General features: G+C 39.7%; 1 protein-coding gene across 3 annotated transcripts; it reads left to right on the forward strand.

Moving 5' to 3' along the window:
- Positions 1-4,173: 4,173 nt before the first annotated feature.
- Positions 4,174-16,730, forward strand: tspan31 (tetraspanin 31). Of its 3 annotated transcripts, none has more exons than XR_004221067.1 (7): positions 4,174-4,387; positions 7,735-7,902; positions 8,043-8,123; positions 10,772-10,912; positions 12,905-13,024; positions 14,051-16,264; positions 16,295-16,730. XR_004221067.1 is itself a non-coding variant. In NM_001017068.3 (7 exon segments), coding segments are annotated over 6 exon segments (648 nt in total). In that variant the 5' UTR covers positions 4,278-4,324; the 3' UTR covers positions 14,126-15,164; positions 16,032-16,727.
- The last annotated feature ends 10,878 nt before the right edge of the window (positions 16,731-27,608 follow it).

The following is a 27,608-nucleotide window of genomic DNA, read 5'->3' on the forward strand; positions in this document are numbered from 1 at the left end:
TTCTGTTTTTATAAAGCTCTGACAGGCTAAATACCATAAATTAAAAATTACAATTAGGGATGCACCGAATCCACTATTTTTAGGACTGTGAGAGATTCGGGCGAATGCAGAAATGAATCCTAATTTGCATATGCAAATGAGCTCACAGAAGTGCCGAAGAGAAAAATGTTCAACTTCTGTATATAAGTCACGTGATTTTAAGGATTCGTTTTTAGTTCAGCCAGACACAAAGGGGCACATTTACTAACCCACGAATCCGAATTGGAAAAATTCCGATTGGAAAACGAACATTTTGCGACTTTTTTTCGTATTTTTTGCGATTTTTTCGTCGCCTTTATGACTTTTCGGAAATTGTCGCGACTTTTTCGTTACCAATACGATTTGCGCGAAAAAACGCGAGTTTTTCGTAGCCATTACGATTCGCTCGTATCTTGTCGCAACTTTTTCGTATTGAACGCTCGTAAGCGGCGGGCGAAACTTTCAGACTTTTTTTGGATTTTGGAAGCCTCAATGGCACCCTGCAGCTCCAACCTGGCCCAAGGAAAGCCTCCCATAGGGCTCAATGGCACTCTGCAGCTCCAACCCGGCCCAAGGAAAGTCTCCCATAGGGCTCAATGGCACTCTGCAGCTCCAACCTGGCCCAAGGAAAGTCTCCCATAGGGCTCAATGGCACTCTGCAGCTCCAACCTGACCCAAGGAAAGTCTCCCATAGGGCTCAATGGCACTCTGCAGCTCCAACCTGGCCCAAGGAAAGCCTCCCATAGGGCTCAATGGCACTCTGCAGCTCCAACCTGGCCCAAGGAAAGCCTCCCATAGGGCTCAATGGCACTCTGCAGCTCCAACCCGGCCCAAGGAAAGCCTCCCATAGGGCTCAATGGCACTCTGCAGCTCCAACCCGGCCCAAGGAAAGTCTCCCATAGGGCTCAATGGCACTCTGCAGCTCCAACCTGGCCCAAGGAAAGTCTCCCATAGGGCTCAATGGCACCCTGCAGCTCCAACCTGGCCCAAGAAAAGTCACCATACTGAAGCTTGAATGAATCCGAATCTTTCGTACTTGGCACGAAAGCTGCGAAAAAGTCGCGACTTTTCGCGCAAGTAGTAACGCTACGACAAAAATCGCAACATTTTGCGCAACATTCGGAATGGCTACAAAAAAGGCGCGACAATTTTCCGAAAAATCGCAAAATACCGATCATTACAAAAAAAGACAATCGGACGCATTCGGCCCGTTCGTGGGCAAGTAAATGTGCCCCATAGATTTGGCCAAATACGAATCCAGCTGAGAAAGGCCGAATCTTGTCCAAATCCTGAATTCGGTGCATCATTAATTACAATATATAATAATATATAATTTATAATACCCCATGAACTTTAAACATAGTATAAATCTCCAGTAACTTTAGAAAAATAATCAGCAATTATTTAAAGGGGAGGTTCACCTTTATGCTAACTTTTAGAATGTTATAGAATGACCTATTCTAAGCAACTTTTCATAGTCTTGGTCTTGTCATAGTTTTTTTAATTATTTGCCTACTCCTTGCAACTCTTTGCAGCTTTCAAATGGGGGTCACTTGCTCTCTGAGGCTCCAGTTTTATTGTTATTGTTACTTTTTGTAACTTTCTTTTCTATTCAGTCCCTCTCCTATTACATACCGGTCTCTCATCCAAACCACTCTCTGGTTGCTAATGTCACTTGGACCCTAGTCACCAAATAGCTGAACTGAGCTGCTGAACTGAAAATGAAATAAATAAAAAACTACAAATAATAAAAAAGGAAGACCAATTGCAAATTGTCTCAGAATATTACTCTTTACATCATACTAAAAGTTAACTCACTTGCATATTTCAAGGAAAACTTTAGCTTCAGTTTCACATGAAAACTGCTCTACTAAAATTGCATTCCACAGAATTCTGAAATCTTGCATAACGGATTGCCAGTGGCCCATTTACTAACCTTGTGCAAAGTGCAAGCCCATTTCTGAAATAAGTTGCAAGTTGAATTTGTGGTGCCAGAACGAACATAGTAGATGAGGTTGAAAAAATAAATATGTCCACCAAATTCAACCTATTTGGCTAAATGAAACCTGCCTATCTACCATTTGATTCAGAGGAAGGAGAAAAAAACTCCTGCAGCCTCTCCAATTTGTCTTGGGAGGGGGGGGAATCCTTCCAGACTCATAAGACAGCAGTCCTTGGATCAGCTTTGTACTAAAGTTAATTTCAGTAACTTGTTATTTTCTTAAAAAATCCAACCCTTTCTTGTAACTTTCTAATGTATGTGCATGCCTCCTCATTAACACACATAGGTCAGATTTATTAAGACACGAATTCGAATCCTGAATGGGAAAAATTCAAAACGAAAACGAAACGAAAATTTCTGAAGATCGCAAATATCAAGAAAATGCTTACGAAAAAATCGTATTAGTCATGATAACATCGTATTGGCGATCAGAAAGTCACAAAACTTTCGTACCAAACTATTGTAAACAGCGGCAGAACCTTCACGAATTTTTCACACTAGCGAGCATTCGTGTCTTGATGAATCTCCCCCAAAATATCACACATAATATCAGGCAGCTGCTAAAGTCCTCAGCACAAAAGAGAACAGCGATTTCCCTGAGGAAGATTACAATGTCAGAGCTGTCAAACCCCACCCCCCCCCACCACCATTTCTTCAAGGGTTACCCAAATTTGGTGGCTCTCCCACATTCTGCAGTCCCCCAGCAGCATTCTCGCGATTTTACCAAAGTTTCCTGCAGTGAATTTTGGGCACGCAAGCATTTGATGACATCATTTGATGCATTTGCTGCAATTTTGCACATGCGCGTGACATCACCGCCTCCTCCCTCAAGTTGACAGCTCTGCAATGTATGCAATTACATCGTATTTGCGGTGTTAAACACCAAAAGTACAAAATCATTTTTGGATTGCAGAAGGTTACATCTCTACATCTAATTCTCCAGGTAAACAACACACAGCAGAATTTAAGTTTAGTCATTGTGTGTATTCATGACTCATATATTATAAGGTTATAATACATAAAATAATTCCATGAATAATCTGTAAATGTTATCTTGAGAAACAGTGCTTAATAATGTCAGTAGTTATAATTGGTGCTCAGATATATCATTTCGAGTTCCATAGCCTGTATACAAGCACTTAGCCTTTGGCCTTGTGCCTTTATATAGACATGAAACTCCTCGGTGACTTACAACATCCTTATATTTTACAATAGGGAGTGCATTGTTAAATATATTTGTATATACAGGGATTTCTATACAATCCTTTTATACAGTACTTAGGGAATCCACTGGCTTTGCGCTTCATGCCTAAATACAGTCATGGAACTCTTTAGCATTGGGTTAATATCCTTATATTTTAAAATAGGGCTTAGGGGATATTATTACATGAACACACTTTTTAATGGGCAGACACTAATGTTTCTGGCAAATAGACAGAAATAGAATTGCAAACTGTGCCATAATATTGATTTATGCTTATAATATAACAATTTCATTCTAAGAGAAGAGATACATATTCTTTTTCAAAACATATTTCAAAAATATGTAATATTTTCAAAACATATATCTTAAGTATTGGAAAACTCAAGAGAAGTAATTTAGTGTGTATGTAATTGTGAATAGTAAAACAAGAGATGATATTATAAATATGTATAAGATCTACCATCTGGAAAGCTATTATCCATTCAACTTGAAACTCAGAGACATTTTCTTAATTTAATTATTTTTTACTGATTTTTTAATAAAAGACAGCATCATGTATTTAGTTGACCTAGCATATAAAAACGTTTTGTATTCATTATGGCAGCCGTAATTCCTTATGACGAAACAAGTTTTACGTACAGTAGTAGAACAGCCACTGACAGCACAAAGGGGGCAATAGGGTTAACCACATTACGAAAAACCATTATAGAAATTCAGCTTCAAGAGCTACACGGTTATCAGAGGCAGCGAAGGGCTGCAATATGACTTAATCAATAGACCTTTTATATCAGCGATCTAGTAACCTTACAACAAATGTAATATAAAAGCTCCATTAGATAATACAAAAGCAGGGAGTGGCTGGGAGTACCAAAATGGCCGCCTTAACCGAGCGCGCTTTTATACAACGTCATGCCGCGAATTGCATTACCCCTTCCGCAAAAGAATGTGTCTATGGCCAGCCAATGAACATTCAGAAATCACCCGCACTCAGCCAATCGGAATAAGGTGGTGACGTCAGAGACTAGCGGAGCTGAAAGCTTTAGAAAAAAAGCCCCGAAAGCTGAGAGCTGGGAAGACCGGGTTGACCCGGCGGGAGGAAGATGGTGTGCGGAGGCTTCACGTGTTCCAAGAATGCGCTGTGTGCGCTGAATGTGGTGTACATGGTAAGTACTAACATTGACAAACCACTTCCCCCCCCCCCAGTCTTTACCGATTGCCCTTTATTCTCACAATGTGAATTGCTACACCCAGCCACCCAAGTGGACTTTGCTCTCAGCTGTCCCCATCGGCTTTCTGCCAATCTGTCCTCTTGCCCTTTGTGTTAGAAATGTTTGTAGCTTTTCCCCGTCTATTTCAGTGCTCTCAGTTGCAACTTCCTCCGTGTGTGTACCCACAGGCTTGTATCCCTGGCTCATATCTGTAGCCTCAGCCCAGCCAGCATGTCTGGCAATGCAATGTTCCTGTTGTTATTCAGTCTCTTATTAAAGGCTTGTAAACCTAAACAAAAGCGTCATTCCAATGTACTTCAATTAGAAATGGTGTACTGTTTCTATAAAGTAACTGATTCTGTGCAGCTGAATTCACTGTTTGTCTCCTCTCCCTTCTGAAGCTGCTTACAGGAATCCTTTCACGGCCATCCCGAAAGCTATCAGCGATCCTCTGCGTTCTGAAGGACAGTGGAGCAGGTTGTTTCATTTGTTTATTTATCATTTAGGCTAATCTCAGTGAGAAACAACCCCGCTCTGCTTCCATGCCCTTCAGAATGCAGAGGAGAGCTGATAGTTTTCTGGACAGCCGTGAAAGGATTCCTCTATGCAGCTTCAGGAGGGAGAGGAAAAAAGTGAATTCAGCTGCACAGAATCCAGTTACGTTAAATAAACGACACAAGATTTCTAATTGAAGTATGATGCAAAGATGCTTCTTTTCAGGTTTACAAGCAGTATGTGTAATATTGTTCTAGTGTTTGAGAAGTGAGTAAACACTCCTGAACCCAGCGCTTCTTGATGAAGAGTCCGTATGTATAAATCTTCAAAGTGGTGGATACCAATGTGAATCAACGTGCTGCTTCCTCCTGGTATTAGCTCCCCTTTAGATGAGCCTCAAGGTATATATGCAGTAGTATTAATGGAAGCGCATGAAAATGAAAACAAAAATAAAAAATCTATTGTGCAGATCAATAAAATAAAGGGATCAAAACAAATTGGAACGTGAGTGCTTAATCCAAACACCAATGCTAGGTAAAGTGACCCCAACTCTGTATATATTATAATAATATTGTAACTGCTCACCAGAACAACTTAAAAAGGAGCATGTAGATCAATCCCAGCCGGGCATTGATTGAAGAGGGATCCAATATCGCAATATGTATAGGATAGAAGATGAGGCAGAAATAGTGTAAAATAGTTTAATGTAATATAAAATCCTGCGCAATACAGGCTACTTACTATGTAGTAGTATAAAAACAACGAACATAAGAGGAGTCAGTGGTAGCCCAGTGGTAGTGTAATATTGTTATTAGCTTTACATCCCCATTAAAGGGATAATTATAATCAAAAGTGAATAACTATATAAATACCTTACTGAATACTAAACTAAGAACATAATTAGGAAGATGTGGTACTTATATAAGTCACTTGGTTTAATCATGGCTTTCAGGAAATGTGTGAACATGTGATTTTATGACCTCATCCCTGATGTTGGTCAGAGGTGGAAGTGCTATTGGTCATCCATATAGGCAGGTTATATATAGGCATTATGGTTGAACTTGATGGACGTATGTCTTTTTTCAACCCAACTTACTATGTTACTATGTTACTATGTCCTTGATCATCAACAAATATAAATGCAGCACTTTACATTAATCTATGCTTACATATTATGAATTTCATCCACTGTATTTGATTTATTTCCTCTTTATTTTTCTATATATGTATAATAGTTTTACATTTTCAGTCTGTACCTATGATGAGACACACATGAAGGGCTTTTATGCATTTCATATTAAAAAAAAAAAAAAACTGCTAAATGACTTCTGGGCCTTTAGCTGCAGATTGTGTTTATAGCACATTGATTTCAGCAATACTTGTTTATTCTGGGGGTGCCCAGAAGATTTCAAAAAGCAGTTTTCCGAGTAGTATAGAAAGCACATCGAGTACCAAAAGAACAAAGCACCTCTTGTTATCACTCATTCCAAATGATTGTTCATAACCATGCTCTGTTGAAACAAGTGCCTTCCCTATTAAACAAAACAGGGATAGTGTGTCCATATCATGCAGTATATTCAAGCTGGCCAGCTTCATTAAAGTCATCCCTGGTCTGGCCATGGCTTTGAAGTAATTGCCCTGCTTTGTATAAAGATATGGGTGAGGGCAGAGGATGTTTTTTCTGTCTATATGAATTATGTGGTCCCTCCCTCATTGCAGTCCCTGTCAGATTTAAGTTGAAGGCATATATAAAGTGGTGAAGGCACAACATTCCAAGAAGACCACATCTTCATATATTATATGTATATGTTGGTGATGTAACAAAGTGCTAAATAAAGATTCTTATCTTTCACATCAGTCTTAGACCCAGTGGCCATTGTAGCTTTTCTACTACAGACACAGGCACACTATAGTCAATTATATCGCACTGTTCAAAACAAACTGGTAGGTTTATTGGCATGACCTGCCAGTGTAATGTGGACTTTGTCAGATTGCCCTGAATGTAAGTGTATATTTAATTAAAAATACATAAGATAATTTAGGCAGTCTTTCTTATCATTGCATAGCTTGTTACTACTACTGTTTTTAGGCCTGACTGGGTATATTGATGTTCTAGTAGTACCATATATTTGTGATATGTAAGTCTAATGCCACACAGGGCTGATTCTTAGAATTAGAAGCAGTGACAACTGGTTGCCGCTGTATTGCAGAGGTGGATGCCCCTGTGTGCCATTAGCCTATATAAAGATGATCAAATCAGTTGAAGATACGTCATGTGTTTTTTTTTTTTTGGCTCCTAATAAAATTGACCCTTGAATGAGTAAATGTGACTGGGAGCTAAGACTGTAGGCTCTGCTGGGGCAGGGCTTGATGTGAATCATGTGTAAATGTGTTGGTGCTATATAAATACCAGAAAATAAACTGAGTCAGCCTTGAGTGGCTTTTATTTGTATGAAAGGAAGATTGAAAATGCAGTGGTCACATGTTTTGCCTGACACAAGGGTTTGTAATTTTAGTTACACTGTGCAACGTCCCTAGATACTGAAGTATGTCTCGTTATGTCTGGGTGTAATGACTATGCAAATATAAAGGGGAAGTGAGAGAGGTAAAAGGAAGCAGGGTTTCATAGTAATCCACTGTATTTGGTTTTACTTTTAAATATTCTGCAGAAGCGAGTGATCATTTTTCATTTTGTTTTAGAGAGTGTCAGTATGTCATGCCTTAGTCCCTTTCAAAAACACTAAAAAAAAAACAGCAATTTTATACTGTGTTTATTGTTGTAATTTTTTTTTCTTCTCTCAATTTAGCTGGTGGGCCTGCTGTTGATTGGTGTGGCAGCATGGGGTAAAGGTTTTGGAATCGTCTCTAGTATACACATCATTGGTGGAGTGATTGCCATTGGAGTTTTCCTTCTACTCATTGCCATAATTGGTTTGATTGGGGCCGTTAGTCATCACCAAGTGATGCTCTTTATTGTATCCTTTGCGCTGTGTGTTAATAAGTGATGAAGTTAGGGGCAGAGAATTAATATCGCATGTGATTTTAATAAGTTATGACTTCCTTCAATTTTATTTTTATAATGAATAATAGGTGATTTCCTTAACAACGTATTCAGTATATGGTTGTTTTGATTCTGGTCTTTATATTTCAGTTTATTGTCTCGTGTTCCTGTTTAGCAATGAACAGATCACAGCAGGTAAGTGTTCCGATTGCTAAACAGATTCTGTTTGTTAAATCCAATAAGAAAGCCTAGTGTAGCACTTTGCAAAAACTGTTATAAATGGAGAAGGCTGGCTTTAGCTCTCGGGTTTTATTTATAAATCAAATGTTAATTATGTTAAAACTTTTACCATCCTATGGTTATCCGGTGTGCGTTAAGCTGTATATGATTGGCTCTGGTTTTATTGACCGAATACAGAAGGTTCTAGATTTGTTATGATCGCACTGAATAAAATATTTTTGGGTTTGGCTGAACCAGAATCCTTCGTGAAAGATATAGCCATATACCAAACCGAATCCCAATATGCATATGTACATTAGGCTTTACGTTTTTTTTTTTTGTTTTTTTTTACTTCCATGTTCATGTAACCAAAAGTCACTTGATTTTAAGGATTCATAATTTGGCTGAATCTGGATCCTGCTGAAAAAGGCAGAATTTTCACCGAATCCTGGATTCGGTGCATCCCTAGTATTTAGAAAGTATATATTTTAAATAACTCCTCTAATATCAAAGGAATTGGAAGTGTAAACACAAAATATTGCTCTGTAAATGCAGGGTGGGAACGAACGAACGAACGAACGAACTTTCCTGTGACCAATGGTCGCACGAAAGATCGTTATTGCTACGTGTATGGCCACCTTTAGGCTCATGAGCACAAGAATAAAAGGAAAAAGCACACAAAACGATTTGCTGGTGTAAAAAGATACCTCCAACCTATTTATTGCGGAGTGCACATATAGACCAAACATTTTAAGAGCTTCACGCCCTCTTCATCAGTGGAAAAAGTACACTGTCTGTCTGTATGTGCACTCCGCAATAACCAGGTTTGAGGTTTCTTTTTACACCAGCAAATCGTTTTGTGTGTTTTTTCCTTTTTTTTTCTTGTGCTCATTGTTATAGCATCGGGAGGATCTGCACCAGTGGATAATGGACTGAGTTAACAAGGAAGTGTATGGACTTTCTTTGTTTGACCTTTAGGCTCATGGCCCCTGGGGTGATTAGTTGTCCACTGTTTATCTCGGCTACCCTTGGTGACTAATGCACCGACAATAAAGTGGAAAGGCATAAGCGTTGCTTCATTTTCCGAACTCTCACCTATTGATTAATATACCTCCTGAGAATCCTGTAAAAATAAAGAGTGGTGGAATGTCCCTCTGGCCAATTGTGGAGAGCTTTACTTCAGCTTCTTTGTAAATATGCCCCAAGGTGATAGAGGAATGTAGGAGAGCAGGGCATAACTGAGGGGAAGAGGAGAACAATCCATATGCAATGCAGATTATCATTTTAAAAGTCACTTGCATATTTAATGAACCCGTTCTACAAGAACAGCAACCATGAAGGGGAGTTGTGGGAGCTGCTCAAATCACAAGCTTTTAATTGCTGTTTTACTGCCTTTTAGGGGATAGTAATAGGGGATAGTTGACCTCTTGTTCAACAAGAGGTCAACGAAATAGGCTGGCACTAAATATATTTTCTCTATTGTTTTAACTGAGAAAACTACGACTTTTCACTTAAATTTCTATTGGACCCCTTTCATATCTATGGAAACAAGGAATGGTTCCAGAGGGCAGAGGAGCATGTATTGTGAATGGTATTTGAATGAACACAATCATACTTGTGTAAGACCTCATGGATATAAGGTGCTTTATTATAGTCTGTGCCATCTGCCGGTGTAGATTACCAATGGTGGCAGCAGAGAAAGGTCCTGCTATACCTGTTAAAATTTAATACCCTGTTCTTAGAACGACGCAAACATCTCTCTAATGAACAAGAAGACAATCTCCCCAGTCAGTACAAAGCTCAGCCTGTGTTGTCGGACACTTCTTTGGAGAGTTGCTTGAAAGTGGCATTGTGCATAAACACACACTGGGCCTTTATTGAACATTGACTATTTTCTGATTCCCACATAAGTAAATATATTTTAGTCTTCTCTGTTTCTCTAAAGTCTAGAGAATAAGAAAAGTATCTATAGCATTTAAATACAATAATAATTAGCTATAACCATTATAGTAATTGAGCTTAATTCTTGTCTGTATTGCAAATGCAAACAGTCGTTGCAAGCATCATTGAAATGCCATAGCATTTAGTGAAATTAAACTAATGAGTCACAAGGAGATGAATAAACAATGGAAACAATAAATGTGGCTCGTCCAGGAATGTCTCATCTCTGTTCCCCCAGAGTTTGGAGTTGTATTGGAGGAGCAGATGGGGGTCCTCTGGTTGGATGTGTATGATTTGTGCAAAAGCCTTGTGAAGGCGACACAGTAGATCAAACAGATGATTTGGGTTTTTAAAGTTGGAAGCACTGACTGCCTCCTAGAGTCCTGGGTAGGTCCCAAGATATTGCTGTATTACAACTCACAGCATGCTTACGGTTCTATATATATTGAAGAATGTTGGAAGATGTAGTCCAGCAACTTCTGGGCACCCAAAGTTAAGAAACAGGACATATACCAAGGACCTCTTAGGAATTTTCTGGAATACAATATTCTTGCAATAATAAAAATGAAACCTATTAGTTCATTTGCAGGGCAGGGATAATTGATTAATTAGTTAGCGCACGCTTACTAGCTTCTGTGGAAGTCAAATGATCTTGAGTAATTGTTTTTTGTTTTCTTTTGCAGGAGTATTTCCTGAATACAACATGGACTCGGATGAGCAATGACACAAGGCTGAATTTAGAGAAAACGCTGGAATGCTGTGGGTTTTTAAACACTACAGATGCCAGGGAAGAGTTTAAAATGGATGTCGCTCTCTGCAGTAAGGTATGCGCTCATTAAAAGATCTGCCATAACATTTTGCCATTTACTCATTTGGCAGTGCTGTTTATTGAAAGCATGACTGGCAGGCATAACACTTCTCGGAATATTTCACTTGTTTACTAGTGTGTGTCTGTAGCAAGGACCAGTAGTGCAAAAATGGGATGTTGGCAGATGACCTTGCAGAAAATGACTTGCTCTCTTGCTTAGGTCAGGGCAATGGCATACACAGCAGTAACTCCATAGGAGAGCACACAAAAGTCCCTGGAATGGCTGAGGTGAAAAGTCCAAGAGTATTAGAAGCTGGATCTGCCCAAACATGTGCCAGTAACGCTATTTTCTGTCCCAGTGTACAGGCCCTGTGAGTTTCAGAAGCACCCACTTATCACTTTTGCAAACACGGCTCAAAAATTGCAGGTCACTTTGCAGAGTCAGTTAGTTAAGGGAAATGTCCCACTGAGAGATTAGTTGCCCACGATAAATCTTCGCTACCGGGGGCAACTAATCTCTTCGAAATGCCTTTCCACGGCAACAAAGTTGGTGCAGGAGGAAACTTAGCATGACTTAGCACAAAAACTGAAGCGATGCGCAGGCCTTTTCACCATTGATTCCCTTTGCCGGTAAGGCATTTCGCAGAGATTAGTTCCCCGCGGGGACATTACTCTAAAGTAACAATAATGCCAAAAAAATAAAGTATTTTAACATAATTAAAACATACTGTACTATTGCCCTGCACAGGTAAAATTAGTGTGTTTGTTTCAGAAACACTACTATAGTTTATATAAATAAGCTGCTGTGTAGCCGTGAGGGCAGCCATTCAAAGGAGGAAAGGCTCAGGTTACACAGCAAATAAGCTATGTAGAATACAGTAGTGTTTTTTACGGAGCTTATCTGTTATCCAGTGTTTACCCTGTGTCATTTAGTGTTATTTTATTTGCCTCTGTTGCTACACAGAAGCTTATAGTAGTGTTTCTGAAACAGAGTTTTACCCATGCAGAGCAACAGTACATTATATTTTAATTACTTTAAAACTTTCATTTTTGGTGTTACTGTTCCTTTAGGCCAGGGATCCACAACCTTTCTAACTTGTGAGCCACAGTCAAATGTAAAAAGACTTGGAGAGCAACACAAGCACCATAAAGGTTCATGGAGGTGCCAAATAAGGGCTAAGATTGGCTATTAGGCAGCCTCTATGCACACTATCCGCTTACAGGAGGCTTTATTTGGTAGTAAATCTTGTTTTTATTCAACCAAAACTTGCCTCTAAGTCAGGAATTCAAAAATAACTACCTGCTTTGGGGGCACTGAGAGCCACATCCAAGGGGTTAGTGAGCAACATGTTGCCCCCGAGCCACTGGTTGGGGATCACTGCTTTAGGCTAATGTCCCACGTCTGTAGCCTGCCATGCCAAAGGGAATCCAGTTCGATATTTATAGAAATCGTAGGAGAAATTGTAGGTCCAAAGACTTGCATAGATTTAAGCTGGTCATATATTTGAAGTTCTGCTTGCATAGCCAGGTCCTCAGCACATACATTGATTGGGAGGGCATATTTATAGCCTTATACATGAGCCAATTAGCTCATGCCCTTGCCAACAGTCATTGGTTACAATTGCCCATTTATGGCCAACTTTCATCTACAGTCTGTCTGGATGCAACTAGACCAATATCTCTAGTTTGGACAAGCTTTAAAATAGACTATACTTTTCATATTTAGATGGCTATACACTGGCCAAAATGATCCAGTAATCCAGAAATTTGGCCATGTTTACAGCCACCTTCCTATTGTTCTTTTCTCTTAGGCCAACAGCCTGAATGGCCAAAGTGCTGAAAGTAAAAAGTTGCTTTGGCTCTTCACTTCCTTGTCTACTGCTTCACTATGCACTCAGACTTGTGCTCGGCTAAATCTGGCAATGTATGGCCAGCTGTAGAGCTCTCTTTCCTTTAAAGGATATGGATAAAATGAAGGTTAATGACTGACTCTGTTTCTGTCCTGTAGGCGCAAGTCTGTTCACAAAACCCTCAGAAATGCCTAAGCTGTGGGGATAAAATGTTAAACCATGCAGATGAAGCACTGAAAATCCTCGGAGGTGTTGGGCTTTTCTTCAGTTTTACTGAGGTAACTTTCTTTATAGAGTTCCTTCTAGATTAGAAATTAAAATGTTAATGTGACACAATATAGTTTCATAGTTACATAGGGTTGAAGAAAGACCAGAGTCCATCAAGTTCAACCCATCCAGGTAAACCCAGCACACACAACCTATACTTACCAATCTATACACTCACATACATGAACTATATATACAACCACTAATACTAACTGTAGATATCAGTATCACAATAGCCTTGGATACTATGCTTGTTCAAGAACTTATCCAATGCTTCAAGGCATTAACAGAATCTGCCATTACCACATCTCTAGGAAGGGCATTCCCCAACCTCACTGTCCTCACTGTGAAAAACCACCTATGCTGCTTTAAATGGAAGCTCCGTTCCTCTAATCTAAAGGGGTGACCTCTGGTGTGTTGCTCGTTTTTATGGGAAAAAAGAACATCCCCCTATCTGTCGATAATCCCCTCTAATGTACTTGTACAGAGTGATCATGTCCCCTTGCAAGCACCTCTTTTGCAGAGAAAACAACCCCAACCTCGACCTCTAATTTGCGGGACATTCTGCTTTCCTTTGTTTCTAATACCCCAGTGTAAGGCTGTGGCCATACATAGCATAAGTAGGTATGGTACCCAATATATCAGCCCATGGGCCAAATGAACTGTCATTGTACAAGTGACCATAACTTGCGTGTGCCCAACTTTTTTCTTTTTGTTGTATTAGTTTGGGCTGCTGATTGAATTATGTCTGACCAGCGGAAATTTTGTCAGTACAGGTAATCCTCAGTCAACTAAAACCACAGTATTCTGTTGAAATGGCCATTGAATTGCCATACATGTCCACATGGTTGAGCAGTTTGGTATGAATTGGCTGAACTGCCTAGCAAATCTGGGCATATATGGCTAGCCTTACCGCTGGGTTTCTAAATGTTTGATGTAAATAGTTTGCTAGTAATAATTTTTTTTTTTTTAAGTGTAAAATGTAACAATGCATTTAGTAATTGAAAGCCTGCTTTCTGTTTTTGTCTCTGTAACAGATTCTTGGTGTGTGGCTTGCTTTCCGCTACAGGAATCAGAAGGACCCCCGTGCAAACCCCAGTGCATTTCTATAGTGTTCATTCTATTTCGCTTCCTGACTCTTCAATCATGTAGTCTATTCTCCTGTATCAGCCTCATTCCTTTGCCGATCACTTCTCCCTCTATGGGCAACATGTTCTGTCATGCAGGGACATGTGAAGTGGAGAAGTGAAACCCCTGGCTAAGCCTCAAGAAATAGAAGCTTCCGTCAAGAATGCAATCAGATCACATTTGCAAGTGTTCATAAATTAAATGGATATTGTGTATGGGTGTGTGGGGTCTTAAAGGACACTTAAAAACACAGCAGTTTTTAATATTTTAAAATGCAAGCTACAAACAGCAATCCATGTGGGATGCTGAGTCCTTACCAAGATGTGAAACATGGGGTCACTTTCCCTTTGCCATTCTTTTAAAGAGCGGATTGGATGATGGGCCAGTGTACATGTGTACATATACATAATATTTATATATACAAGAATACAGGCCTGTTGTTCTTGAGATGATGTTTTTTAAAAAAAAAAAAAAATAATACAGTTTGAGTAGTGGCAAAAGAAAACCTTTTTGGGTCTAAGTGAAGGCTTTAGGTCAAGAAAGTTTAAGTGGGTTATGGCTTCTCTGCCAGCCCTGACCACCTTAAAGTATTTTAACTTACTGTACCTGGTAAGATTATGGACTATAAAATGTATTGCTTGACAGGTTTTTTCTGGTATTCAAGGGATTGGCATTGCTGCAATGCTTCATGTGATATGACAATCTGCAATATTGCTTGAGATATAGGCCTTTTCTGAAAGACATGAGTGACCACATTTAAAGGGCACTGATTAAAAAGTTTCCCCTGTGTAAGGTTCTTTGTAACAATAACATGTATGTGAAAGTAATGAAAACATGGAGCTATGGAGAGAGAACTTCTGAAGCAGATCAGTATTGTCTAGTTGTACATTTCTTCTCTATTAGTATCTGCATAAGGGAAGAGTATGCACCGCACAGTACAAGACACTGTGTATGATTTACATAGGTGCTAAATTGCACCCATTGCAACTGTATATGTAACCTAAGCTTTGTACATCAGTCTAGTTGTTTAAAGAAAAACTATACCCCCCAGAAATGTAGGTATCCATAAAAATACATCCCTGCTTCATCTAAATAAACCATTTTCATAAAAATATATGTTCGTAGCAATTTGTGCAACTGGATAATCCTAACTTGAAAATTGCCGTTTAAAGTACTAAGGGCCACCCCTGGGATCCTATGATTCACAGTTCACACAAACAAACCAAGTGCATGCATACGCTAGGCAACAAAAAGCAAGTGGCACTCAGGGCTACAAGGGAACAAGCCCCTTAAAAAATTTTTATTGCGGAATTTTTTTTTTTTAAGGGGCTTGTTCTCTTGTAGCCCTGAGTGCCACTTGCTTTTTGTTGCCTTTTGTAGTTCTGGGAGGGTGCCGATCCCTCCAGCAGTGTGCACCAGGCGTTCAAGTTTGGAGAGCTAGGGTGTGCGAAAACGGTCTCTGTTGTACGTGCATACGTTAGGTCACATGAGCCAGTGAATGAAAGTTCTGTCTTTCTTTCTGCCACACTACTTCCTGTTAGTTAGAGCTGCATCATTTCCTGTCATGTGATCTGTGAGAGAACACACAGACTCAAAATGGTGGCTCAAGGTAAGGTGTAAAAAAACAATATTTAGTGATATATTCCAGTTTGGTCAGATTCTTTAATAGGACATGGCGACAAAATTCAGCACAGAGCCTCAGGCTTCGCCATGTAAAAAGTGAATTCCACCAGAAATAGCGCAAAATCTGTTGGTTTGAAGAAGTGAAATAAAACACATTTCGATAAATTCGCCATTAATTTTTATGTGAAATTTTGATTTACACACAAAACAAATAGGCCTCTGAATATTATATAAACAATCTGTTAAATATTCATTCTGGGGATATAGTTTTTCTTTAAATAATACGTTTAAAATTGAGTAAGCCCTTTAAAGCGGTGGCCATAGTTAGATGATTAAAGCTGGCCATACATGGGTTTTCCATGTCAAGTTCGCAGCTTACTGACCTGTCTATGGGGCTTTTAGAGGTCCTACCTCATTGATATCTAAAAATCAGAATTTATCAGGCAGGTTTTAAAATCCTATTGGTGAGGGCATCTGTTGATAAAGTCCTCTCCTGGCAGGTTTCTGTTGATAAAGTCCTCTCCTGACAGGTTTCTGTTGGCCCTAAGTATAATATAGGCGCAGAGGTCAAATCATCAGATTTTTTTGACTGCAAGGATGTTTAGCTGAAGGCCTGGGGTCCAAAGTGTTTTGAGCCCTGCCTTATTTTTCCATATGCTATGTGTGTCTCCTGCAGTAAAAGAATTTAGTCAAAGCATGCACTGGGTCACAAAATTCGGACACTAAGTGGATAATGTTGGGCAACCATGGAAGAAATGCTCGATGGTCTACCTGGGCGGGTTGTTAATGCTAGGTCTCGCATGAATGATATTGCAGAACTAATCCTTATCCCTTTGACTGAATGCTGTTACATGCACATTCCTTCAGTTAGGAAATGTCAATACAACTGCTCTGGCCCTATAGCAGTGTCTTATAATTGTCCTATGAAAAGATGTACTCCAATAAAGTGTGCAGATTTTGGTATGATTGTGATCTTTTGCTCACTTGAACCACTTACCTGTCACTGTGGCATATATCTGGAACCAGTGGAGGCACAATATCCCCAGTTCCATGCTCTTTCTACCCGCGGCTGTTAGCACTACCTTGTGCTCCCTTTTGTTGTTTTGCCTTATTGCCTTGAACTCATCATCTTTATTTTGTCCTTGAAATTCCAGTGTAATCTTATCTGTTTTGGATATATTTTCTTTGTAATATGACCATGTGTCTCTAAGGGCAATAGCTTATGGCTACCCAGGTGACAAAACATCCCTTGTTTCCTTCCCCTCAGTGGGGAAGCATACGCAGCACAGTAGCCCAAAGTTGCCTCGAGAGGCAACTTCAGGCATCTTTGCAGCCTTGTCTTGTGTGTTTTCCAACTGGCAATTGCTAATTTAGCCACTAGGAAAGCATTTGAAGGAGATTAGTTGACCATGGAAGAGGTAATTTATTGGGGGTGAACAATCTCTTTGGCTCAGTGCCCTTCAGGCAATGACACACAAAGTGGGATGTGTACATAGATTCTTCTATCTCTATGGACAAACATTGTCAGGCCTGAAGCACAGTTCCTAGCATCAAAGGGTGGAATTTTAGTATGTTATAGAATAACCAATTCCCAGAAATTGGTTTTCATTATTTATATTGTATAGTCTATTATTTGCCTTTCTCTTCTGCTTCGTTCCAGCTTTCAAATGGGGGTCACTGACCCCAGCATCCAGAAACTATTGCTCTGTGAGGCTACGGATTTATTATAATTATTATTTTATTGCTTATCTTACTATGCTGGCCCTCTACTGTTCATATTACCATCTCTCCTTTAAGCCATGGAATGGTTGCTAGGGTAAACAAGACCCTAGCAACCAGACAGCAGCTTAAATAACAAATCGAGAGCCACAGCACAAAAAGCGAAGTAACTGAAAAGCCATAAAGCTTATTAAAGCTAAATTTGAACTTCCCCTTTAACAGTCACCTCTGCCTCACCTCATATCAGGCAGCTCCCAACCCAGTATCTTATGTTACTACTTGTGTAGTGAGTAAAGGTCTGCCAATGCTTCTTGCCAATGGGAGCCCAAGACAGACCAATTAGGTGAGTTTATACAACTTACCTAGTTTTTATTTACAGTATTAGCAGGAGTCAAAAGTCCCTTTATATAAAACTTACACTTGATTGTAAATTGGTATTTTTGCTTTAGCTCCTTATGACTTATGCTTGATCTCTTTGAAGTGAAAATATGTTTACTGCAGCCAATGGTAATTGAGTAAAGGCCTCTATAAATCCTTGCCATGTATGACCAGCGATAAGAAAGCCATAACATCCAGTGCTAGATTAGCTAAAGAGTTGGCTAACTCTTTGGAAGCCTAAAGAGGTTTGCACTGGCTACAGATCGGATGCTGAGTTTATGTGGGATTCTAATTGATCATAATCATAGGAATTATCATCCATGTAAATAGAAACTACAAAGATGGCTACAGGATAATTCATTTACATGCCCCTAATATTTTTCCTAGAGCCGCTCCAGTTATCCACAGCATAATAACATAATAGGAGCCAAACCTGCAGTATGTGTTGTGTAAATTCAGTTTCCTGGTGTGGATATCTCCTTTGTGAGTAGCAGATGGAATCACAGCCAGCAGTAGGATATATTTCTCTTGAGCATGTTGATGGCTACCAGGTATTTGTAAAAAGGAAATGCCAGTGTAGGAACACTCGAAATACAGACAATTGTTGTCACAGACCTGTGAGCGTTGAAAGAGAAACGTTTAGACCAGTTTTCCAACTGCTGAAAAAAGGTTTAGACTTTAGTCTTCCTCGATGCAATCCTTATAAATCAATAGACATGAATCCTTGCAGGATTATTGCTTGATGCTGTTTATTGCATGCCTCAAACGAAAGGTATTATTAAAGAGCAATAACGTAAGCTTCAAAGGCAACATGATGGCTTTCATTTGCCCAGAGTGGATATAAGAATTATATTTAAGCTTTTGGAAACTGGAAAAAAAAATTAAGAATACAAAAGACCTAAATGTATGAGTGACAAGTTGGATTCTGATAACATGGCTTTTTCCTGCAGGATCACAGTCTGAGTAACTGCAGGATTTACGAAAGACAGCAGATGGAAACACGTTAAGCTCTAATTGGGGTAATACAGTAATATGGTTTAATGTTTGGCCAACTTCGCCGAAATCGCTGCGCAGCGTGTGCCATCCCACCGACGACTTACATTTTCGCTGGTGGGATGGTAGTTCGGGGAGATTAGTCGCCCATGACAAGGGAGATTTGTCGCGGGCGACTAATCTCCCCGTGTGCCAGAGCCCTTAGACCTTCTGTTGTGCTTAGTCTTTCCAGTGCTACTATTTCACTCTCCTGGACGCTCTCCTACTCTCTCAATGTAAGGCCCAAAATACGAGCATTAAGAGAACTGTCCCAATGTGCCTTGTGGCCCAGCTGATTGTTGCTCTCTGGATTTTCTGCACAAATCCCAAGAATGCATTTACAAAGTCATGTTTCTAAACTCCAAGATGATCAGGGCCTGTTGGGGAGACAGCACAGTACTGATCGCAATGGCTGAATACTTGCAGAGGCCTGTTATACTCTTCCCTGACCGAATGCAGCCCTTCTGGCTGTTTTATGTAGCCCCTAGTGACTGACCGTACAGTACCTTAATAAAAAATTTGGCCGATGACTTAACCTGTGTTTTCATTTTTTTATTGTAATTTTCCTTCTGACATGGTTCCCTATTTAGGGTCTTCATACTGCAGCTGTATTTTGCACCCAAAAAAGACAGTACTATTGCAGGCTTTCTGGGAGCTTTGATATTACAGATATTAACAGTCAAACCACAGCCAATTCTTCCGATTTATAATGAGACTAAAGACATGAAGAACTGCAGCTGAGTTTGAATTGTTCATCCATGCGTTTTGAATTAAGTACACATGACTGCAAAGGGGAAGATAATAGTATATATACACTCTGTTTACCATTGCTATTTTAGCTGTAAGGAAAAGAAATTCTAGCAGCAGTGTTACAGTATGAATTCCTCTGGGCACTATTGTTGACAGAACTGTATGCTCCGTCACGGCTGGCCTTAGTAATAGCAAAGCCCGGGGCAAAATACCATGTGCTGGCCACAATTATATATAATCCGTCTTCAGCCATTGAGGGATGTTGGGAGTTGTAAGTAAACAGCAGGTAGGGGTTACAGCTAGGATAGCCCCATATATACCCAATATATTAGAAAGGAATTCCCATTAACTCTCAACTACTAACTAAAATGTAATTACTTTACTAGTGCCTATTGGAAAGCTTTGATGATTTTAAAATAAAAAGGCAGTTAGACTTTTGTCTGACTTTTTTGTCTGAAAAATATGTCTGTATTTTCACCAGAATCATTTTTTTGTTTTAGTGAAAAAGATAGAAGAGCTCACTTACCAAAGGGTAAGGGTAGGCAAAAGCACCTGCATGCTATGGGGTGGGCAACTGCTCCCCCAGGGCACCAAAATATGTAATAAAAGACAAGATGTTTGCCCAGGTGCAGTAACCCATAGCAACCAATAATATATTTGCTTTTAAACAGGTGACCAATAAATGCTGCCTGCTGATTGGTTACTATAGGTTACTACACCTGGGAAAATGTAATAGGAGTCATTAACTGTACCCTGAGGCAAACGTGTGCACCACTTAGTGCTCACTTAATAAGCACTTTCACCCTGGGTAAATTGCAATCTGCTCCTTGCACAGGACCAAAATTGTCCCTCTTGGATGGAGCACCACTTACCTGCGCTTGATTCAAGGGACATGCCACTCATCTCTACATTCTGAAAAAGTGTGTAGTCGTGTGCGCCCATTTTTTAAATGCAGCACACAGTGTGAAAAGTGCAAATAAAAAAAAATTTAATTTCCTTGGCCCATTCTAAAAAGCCAGAGAATATGAACTTTTGTTCCTCTCCAATCCACAGCAAAAGGCAAATTCTTAGAGTTAAGCCCATGGTGGTGTTAGGCAAACATATATAGTTTGTGGCTCACAGTGACTTCAAATTCCCACAGCCACTTTAGTCTGAAATCCTGCTGGACTGTACTTAAGACAAAGAAATACAGATGCTTATTATGGCTTATGGTTCCTCTCTGTACAGTTTCATGTAAACCTTAGGGGCTAGATGCTGCTGCTAGGACTGAGTTTTCAGTTGCTATTGTTTTACCTATAATTATATCCCTAAATATACCAGGCCATGCAATTTACCTGGATTCTTGTGAAGTAATTGTAATGTTACAGGAGGACTATGAGATACATAAAGTAGGGCAAGCAGTAAGAAACAGTGTAGCATTGTAGAAACGTGAAACTGAAACTTTCACATTAAGTAATAGGTAAACCTTTTATATAAAAAAAAAAATCTCTATAGTTACTATGTACAGCTCCCAGAGTAACATATCTTTCTCAGGACACACTCAAGTTTTCCCCAGTATGTGAGCTACAAGGCATGCACATGATCCTGAGGGGGAGGGGAGAAGGAGAATGGGGATGGCCTTTGGGCACCCTAAAGAGAAATCCGGCACTGCTCCCCTTTCCAACTATGATGCCTTCATAGAGGTGCCTAATGGGCATGCCTAATTGATAATTGTAATTGAAGCAGAGGCAGTGAGCATGCCCAGTAGGCATCTGTCTTCATAGTCGGAAAGAGGGGTGCAGAAAGCAAAAGGGGCAGAGCTTAATGCTGTTCAGCTGCTTGGAATAGAGAAACAAAATAAATCTGGGAGAAAGGTATGTTATTCTGTGAGTAATTGTAGGGGATTTTAAAATAAAAGGCTTACGTATCATTTAAGTGATGCATAGGAAGAGAGAAATAATTCACCTCTTAATAATAAAGCACAATAAGAAGGTCATAGTGGATGGTCACCAATGCCATAACAATAGTCACCACTCCAGTACAATAGTATTAAAATGTAGAGCAGAAATGACATGAGTGAGAAAGCTTAGAAGCAAAAAGCTATTAGGATTTAGACACACATTATAAAATAAAAGTAATATCTTAGTCACATTATTTGCATTCCAGAAAAGGAAATTTTTTGCTTAGTTGTCAAGACATGGGGAAGAACCACAAGAGGGCACTGTTGCAGCACTCACATGCACTGGGTCCAAGTCTTGATTGAAAATCCTCTTGCAATTTTCCTTATGGGTATAGGTGTGTGCTTCTGTTTAAGCAGTAGCAGGAGAACGAAACAGACAGACATAGATAGATAGATGATAGGACATGACAGATTTAATCGGTTACAACAGATGGCGCATTGATAAGTATATATTCAGAGACATCCGAAGTTTTCATCCTCCCCAAGAATCTGTATTTATGGCATTTTCCTTGCCTCTAGCTATCTTTCTATAGGCATGACAGCACAAAGTAATGCCACTGTAGTCATGTTCATGTTATATTATAGGCATTGTCCTGCCATATGCCTCTGAACTCAGTATCAAATGCATTCCACATTGGACATGACAGGTCCTGTCTGAGCGGGAAGCAGATCCATAGCCTTATACTCACATCAGACACTTTTCTTGTGTAGTTTCAGATACTTTTAGATGATGCTAGCTCCACAGTTACTGCTGTGCTACACTTACAGCAAATGCTAGAACTCGTATAAACCAGGTGAAGATTATCTGCTCCAAAGGCTCATTTATCATGGCAGGGCAGAGTGCAAATAATGCTAAAACTGGTATTCTCCCAGATTGGTCACTCTACTGTCAAAGTATTGGGCTGATTTCAGGTAGACGGGTGCAATGTACGGGTCCTTTTAGAAGCCCCCTACTTTGTGTGCCATTCAGAAGGCTGGAGCACCTGAGCATAATAGGAACATGGGAGCCCTTTTCCTTTTGTCCTTGGCAGTAGATCACATTTACTGCTTACCTGTTTTAAAACAAATATCTAAAATGTCATTTATGCGCTTGACACATGTTACATATTGCAACATATGGACGTGAACCGCCATGTTTTTTACCCACAGTGGCATTTTCCCCAGAATTCCAGCATGATTGCAGGCCAGTTGCAACAATCACAACCTAAGCAATTTTACCAATATAAATACAAATTAGTGTCTGTTTGGCAAATTTTGATATACATGGGACATATATACAGGGACAAGAGGTCCTCTTCACTCACCCATTATCAATATATATATATAAAACAGTGAGTGCAGATAACCTTTTGGCTCTGTCTGTATAAATTTTGTGGTCACAGCCTCATTGCACCCCTGCCTAATGGTTTAAATTTAGTGTTGAGAACAACTTTACCTTTTTTGATAAAGTTCTAAAATTACATTAGACAAGACAACCATTTTCCTATTGAAACACATTTTTTCTCCAAAGCTTCTCAAAAGCTGAGTTTATTCAGTTAAGAGATCTAAAACATTTCCTTCTTTCAAGAACATACATATTTTATAACAAGCACAAATCCCTGATTTTCCCATTATGTTGCGTTCAGCAGTTTCTACATTGCAGCTATTATTCAAGATCTAATTAACCCCACAGACATCAACACTTGCATAATTAGCTGCACATTATGAAATGTATAACTCAAATGTTGTGGAGAAAAAGAAGAAAACAATGGCAAATCAGTAAAATCTACAAATGAAGTGGTTTTGTTAGAGATGTGAAGCTCTAGATGGTATCAATTACCCAGGTCTCATCATTATGTAGGAAGCTCTTTAGGTAATTATCATATATCATATCTCTCTCTCCCTCTATACAAGCATGGAAGCTATAGCGGGGGTCTGAAGGGGAAGACAGCTAGTCAGCTAATGGGATGAATCAGGCCAGTCATAAACCAAAGTCACCAAAAGTCCAATCCGATGGCATGCAGAAGAGCATAAAGGTGCTGCATACCCTGAGGTAAGTGCAGGTGCTGTGCCTCCCTATTCTTAAAGTGATACTGAGAAAAAATAATCCTCAAAATATGAATGTACATTAAAAGTTCGTAAGTATAGGTCATGTTTGTCATTGTTTTTTGTGCAGATAGGGCAAAGTTCCTAAACCTGACTGTTTTGAGAACCTGACTGTCCCTTCTTAACCTGTCAGTTACAGCTTCTAATGCTAACAGACTCCTGCTGCGCAAATATGGCCGCCCCCTGATACAGAAACATGGGGGATCAGATATTTAATGTTAAAGCATCGGGCAAATACTTTCATGGCAAAATTCGTAGTACACGTGTTAATCCATTTATTCTGAATGCTTGGGACCTTGAGTTTTGCTGGATAAGGGAATCTTTATGTAATTTGGATCTGCATACCCTAAAGGGGTGGTTCAACTTTAAGTTTTTCAATTGGTCTTTATTATTTATTTGTTATAATTTTTTTAATTATTTGCCTTCTTCCTCTCTTTACAGTTTTTAAATGGGGGTCACTGACCCCTGCAGCTAAAAAACTATTGCTCTGTGAGGCTACAGTTTTATTTTGATTCTTACTTTTTTTTACTATTCAGGCCTTTCTTATTCGTATACCAGTCTCTCATCCTCACCATTCCCTGGTAACTTTGACCCTAGCAACCAAATAGCTGTTGAAACTCCAAACTGGAGAGCTGCTTAACTGAAAATGAAATAACTAAAAAACTACAAATAATACTAAATGAAGACGAATCACAAATTGTCTCAGAATATTACTCTATACATCATAGTAAAGGTTAACTCAAAGCTGCACAACCTCTTTAAGCCTACTAATAAATCATTTAAACATTAAATAAACCCAATAGGCTTGTTTTACCTCCAATAAGGATTAATTATATCTAAGTTGGGATCAAGTACAAGGTACTGTTTTATTACTACAGATATTATTCTATGGGAGATGGCCTTCCCGTAATTCAGAGATTTCTGGATAACGGATTTCAGATAACAGATCCCATACCTGTAGCATGCAAGAAAATGTTATGATAGATTAATTTTTTTAAATTTTAGGGCTTCCAAAAGGCTGTCACAGCGACACCCATGGGAGATCACAACCTGCTTACCTGCCCTCTCCACTGCTGTAGTCCCCTGACCCACATTATGATTCTTTAGTGGAGCACAATTAGTAGTTATTAATGAAAGCTTAAGTTCAGCTTTAAATAAACTTCAGTATGTTAAGGTCCCCATACACAAGCCAATTCTAGCTGCCGATATCGGTCCCTTAGACCGATTCGGCAGCTAATCGGCCCGTGTATGGGCTCTACCGACGGGCCTGCCCGACTGATATCTGACCTGAAATCGGCCAGATCTCGCATCGGCTCGTTGATGCGGTCCCCAGACTGACTTATAACCACTACCTATACCCTAAGGTGAAATACCTCTTGGAAGCAAATGTGATCCTAGGCACAAAGAGAGGACACAAAGGCCCAGGCCTAGGGTGGCACAAATTTAGGAGCATGACGCCCAGACGCACCTAAGCTTTGCTCATATATGGAGCACTGGGGACATGACGGGCGGAAAATTTCAGTGCTCTTTAGCTCAGTGTAGTCGGGTAGAGATGCGTAATACTGTGAATGCCAGGCATTTATAGCCCATTTTGCTCTTTTATTAAAGTGTTTATAATCTTCCTGTTCCTAGGAACCAAACGTTCTAATTAGGATTTGGAATAATGTTTGTACTGGGGCCCATTGTGCCAAGAGTACAAAAGAAACAAAAATTACAGGGTATTATTAGCAATTATTAGTCATTTTCTACACATAAAACCACATTACAGTGTAGCCAAATGATCCTCTGCTTCAGGTTCCTGATCTTTTTCCATGATGTTAGAGCTTCATTATGCATTATGGAAGCAACTGAGGGGAATAGACCCAGCAGCCCCTGCCTGACCTTGGAGAGGATTAAGCCCATAGGTTACATGCTAAGCTCTGCAAGATTTTAATTAGAGGGCGAGTCCATTTACTGTAAATCTTCAATACTATACACTGAGCCCAACAGATTTGTCTTGTGGACTGCTGTAATGAACTAATCAATCTAGCCCGGTCCTTGTATTTGTATAAAATAACGTTAGTCACATTAGAGCAGAGTTGAGAGCACTGAAGTGATACTTTCAGATGTGACCTTTCACTAGTGATCTGAAGAGTTTAACAAAGGATTTGGACAAGAGAAGCTCAGGAACCATCTGCCCATTACTTGATTATATGTTTTCACTGACCCAGCCTCAGTCGCTCAATCAGTGTATGTATGACTTCTTGTCACTGTCCTTATCTGCTATTTTCCCAAAGCTTTGTAAGATTCACTCTTTCAGGATAAGGTGCAGAATCACAGTCACACATTTTGTGCCAGATTTAGTGCTCAATAGCAACAGGCAGTAATTACTAGAGACCTGTATGAGTTCCTTGTATTGTCACCCTTTTATAAATATGCCCCCAGAAATCCTGTAAAAATTCTCTGTAGTGAACTTGGTGCTGCCTACCAAGACCTGTGCCCATTTTGTAAAGTGCAAGACTGGGTGCAAATCATGGTGCTTTGTGATCATTTTTGCACTTTACACCCTGTACTCTGTAGATAATCCCTCTGGAGTTACAAATATAATAATTCCAGTATGATATGGAGTAGGTATAGGCTTACGGCGAGCAAATCTGTCCCATTTTGCTTCAGCAAAAAATTTGCAAATAAGCAAAAGTGCGAAAAATTCCTGAAATGGCAAAAATGACGCACGTCAAAAAAAATTGTTGTACGTGCCATTTTTTCATGTATTCGTGCACGCGTCAATTTTTTGCCACTTGCGTGATTTTTTTATGCGCAACAAATTTTTTTGACATGGGTGACAATATTTTGACGCAAGGCAAATTTTCCTGCACAGCGAACCCATGCATGCCGAATTGTTTCTCCCATCACTACTTACGACTGTTAATGGTGGATCCAGACCTTTAGCAAGAGGAGTAAAACTTGACCAATATAAAGAACAGACTGGCACTGGTCTGGACCACAATAAGTACAAGAATTTCAGTTTATTTTCACAGTAGTAATGAAGCTTAGCCTTGGTGGACAATGGATTTGCTAAGAGGGATAACGCTGGAGTTCTGGCTTGCAGAAATGATGTACTATATTAAAGCAAAATCTAAAACCTTTCCATTGTTTTCACATGCTCCTTTAGTGTCAGCATGCCAGAGCTTTCCCAGGCATTACAAAAGAAAGAAACGTCAGCAGCCCCCCCCCTCACCTAGATCTCTGTTTTAGCAATGACATCTCTATAAAATGCTTCTCTGTTTTATGCATAGCTTGCAGTACAATTCTTCAGGCAAATTAGCTTTATATAACACCAAAATGACACTTCGTTAACAAATATCCCCTTGTTCCCTGTCTTTATCAATAGACTCTGGGAAGACTCATTGAGAAGCTTCCTCCTAACATCTCCATCTGAGTTGGCTGCCGGAGTGTGCCCATGCCTGTGTTCTGCGCTGTGTAAGTGCTGCTGTGTGACAGGCTGTGGAGAGGGGAGAGTAGGAGCACTAATGGATTCACGTTTTATATCCATGCAAGGAAGCCGAGAGCCCTGCTGCCAGCAATCCTGCTATGACTCACCTGCTGCGAGAGAGGCACAGGCTATGCTAATGTAATATTAAAAGCAGGGATGAGTCTTATTTGCTGTTACCAAACACCACAAACTCACCCAGACACTACAGCTCTAGCTGTCTGATACACCTAAACAGTGTAATTTTACCAGTACTACAATAGACAGACAAATAAATGGATAGACACACACACATATATATAATAGAACTAACTAGGAATGAACACAAAGGCATATTCTAATGCTCCTTCTACCCTGCATGCCACATATCTATATAATTGTAAAACTGGTGCTGCACAGTAGTGCCACCCATAATTACAGAAAATAAAAGCATCAGTGTCACAAACTGAGTTTTATAGGCTAATCAAGGACA

This window comes from Xenopus tropicalis, chromosome 2 (assembly GCF_000004195.4).
Source record: "Xenopus tropicalis strain Nigerian chromosome 2, UCB_Xtro_10.0, whole genome shotgun sequence".
In the NCBI taxonomy this organism is placed as follows: Eukaryota; Metazoa; Chordata; class Amphibia; order Anura; family Pipidae; genus Xenopus; species Xenopus tropicalis.

What these genes read in the sequence shown, in the direction of transcription:
- tspan31 (XM_012957025.3), top strand. Translation starts at nt 4,325, where the DNA reads ATGGTGTGCGGAGGCTTCACGTGTTCCAAGAATGCGCTGTGTGCGCTG. An exon ending in CGCTGAATGTGGTGTACATG is followed by an intron (nt 4,388 to 7,734) that starts GTAAGTACTAAC and finishes CTCTCAATTTAG; the next exon opens with CTGGTGGGCCTGCTGTTGAT. An exon ending in TTTTCTTCAGTTTTACTGAG is followed by an intron (nt 13,025 to 14,050) that starts GTAACTTTCTTT and finishes TCTCTGTAACAG; the next exon opens with ATTCTTGGTGTGTGGCTTGC.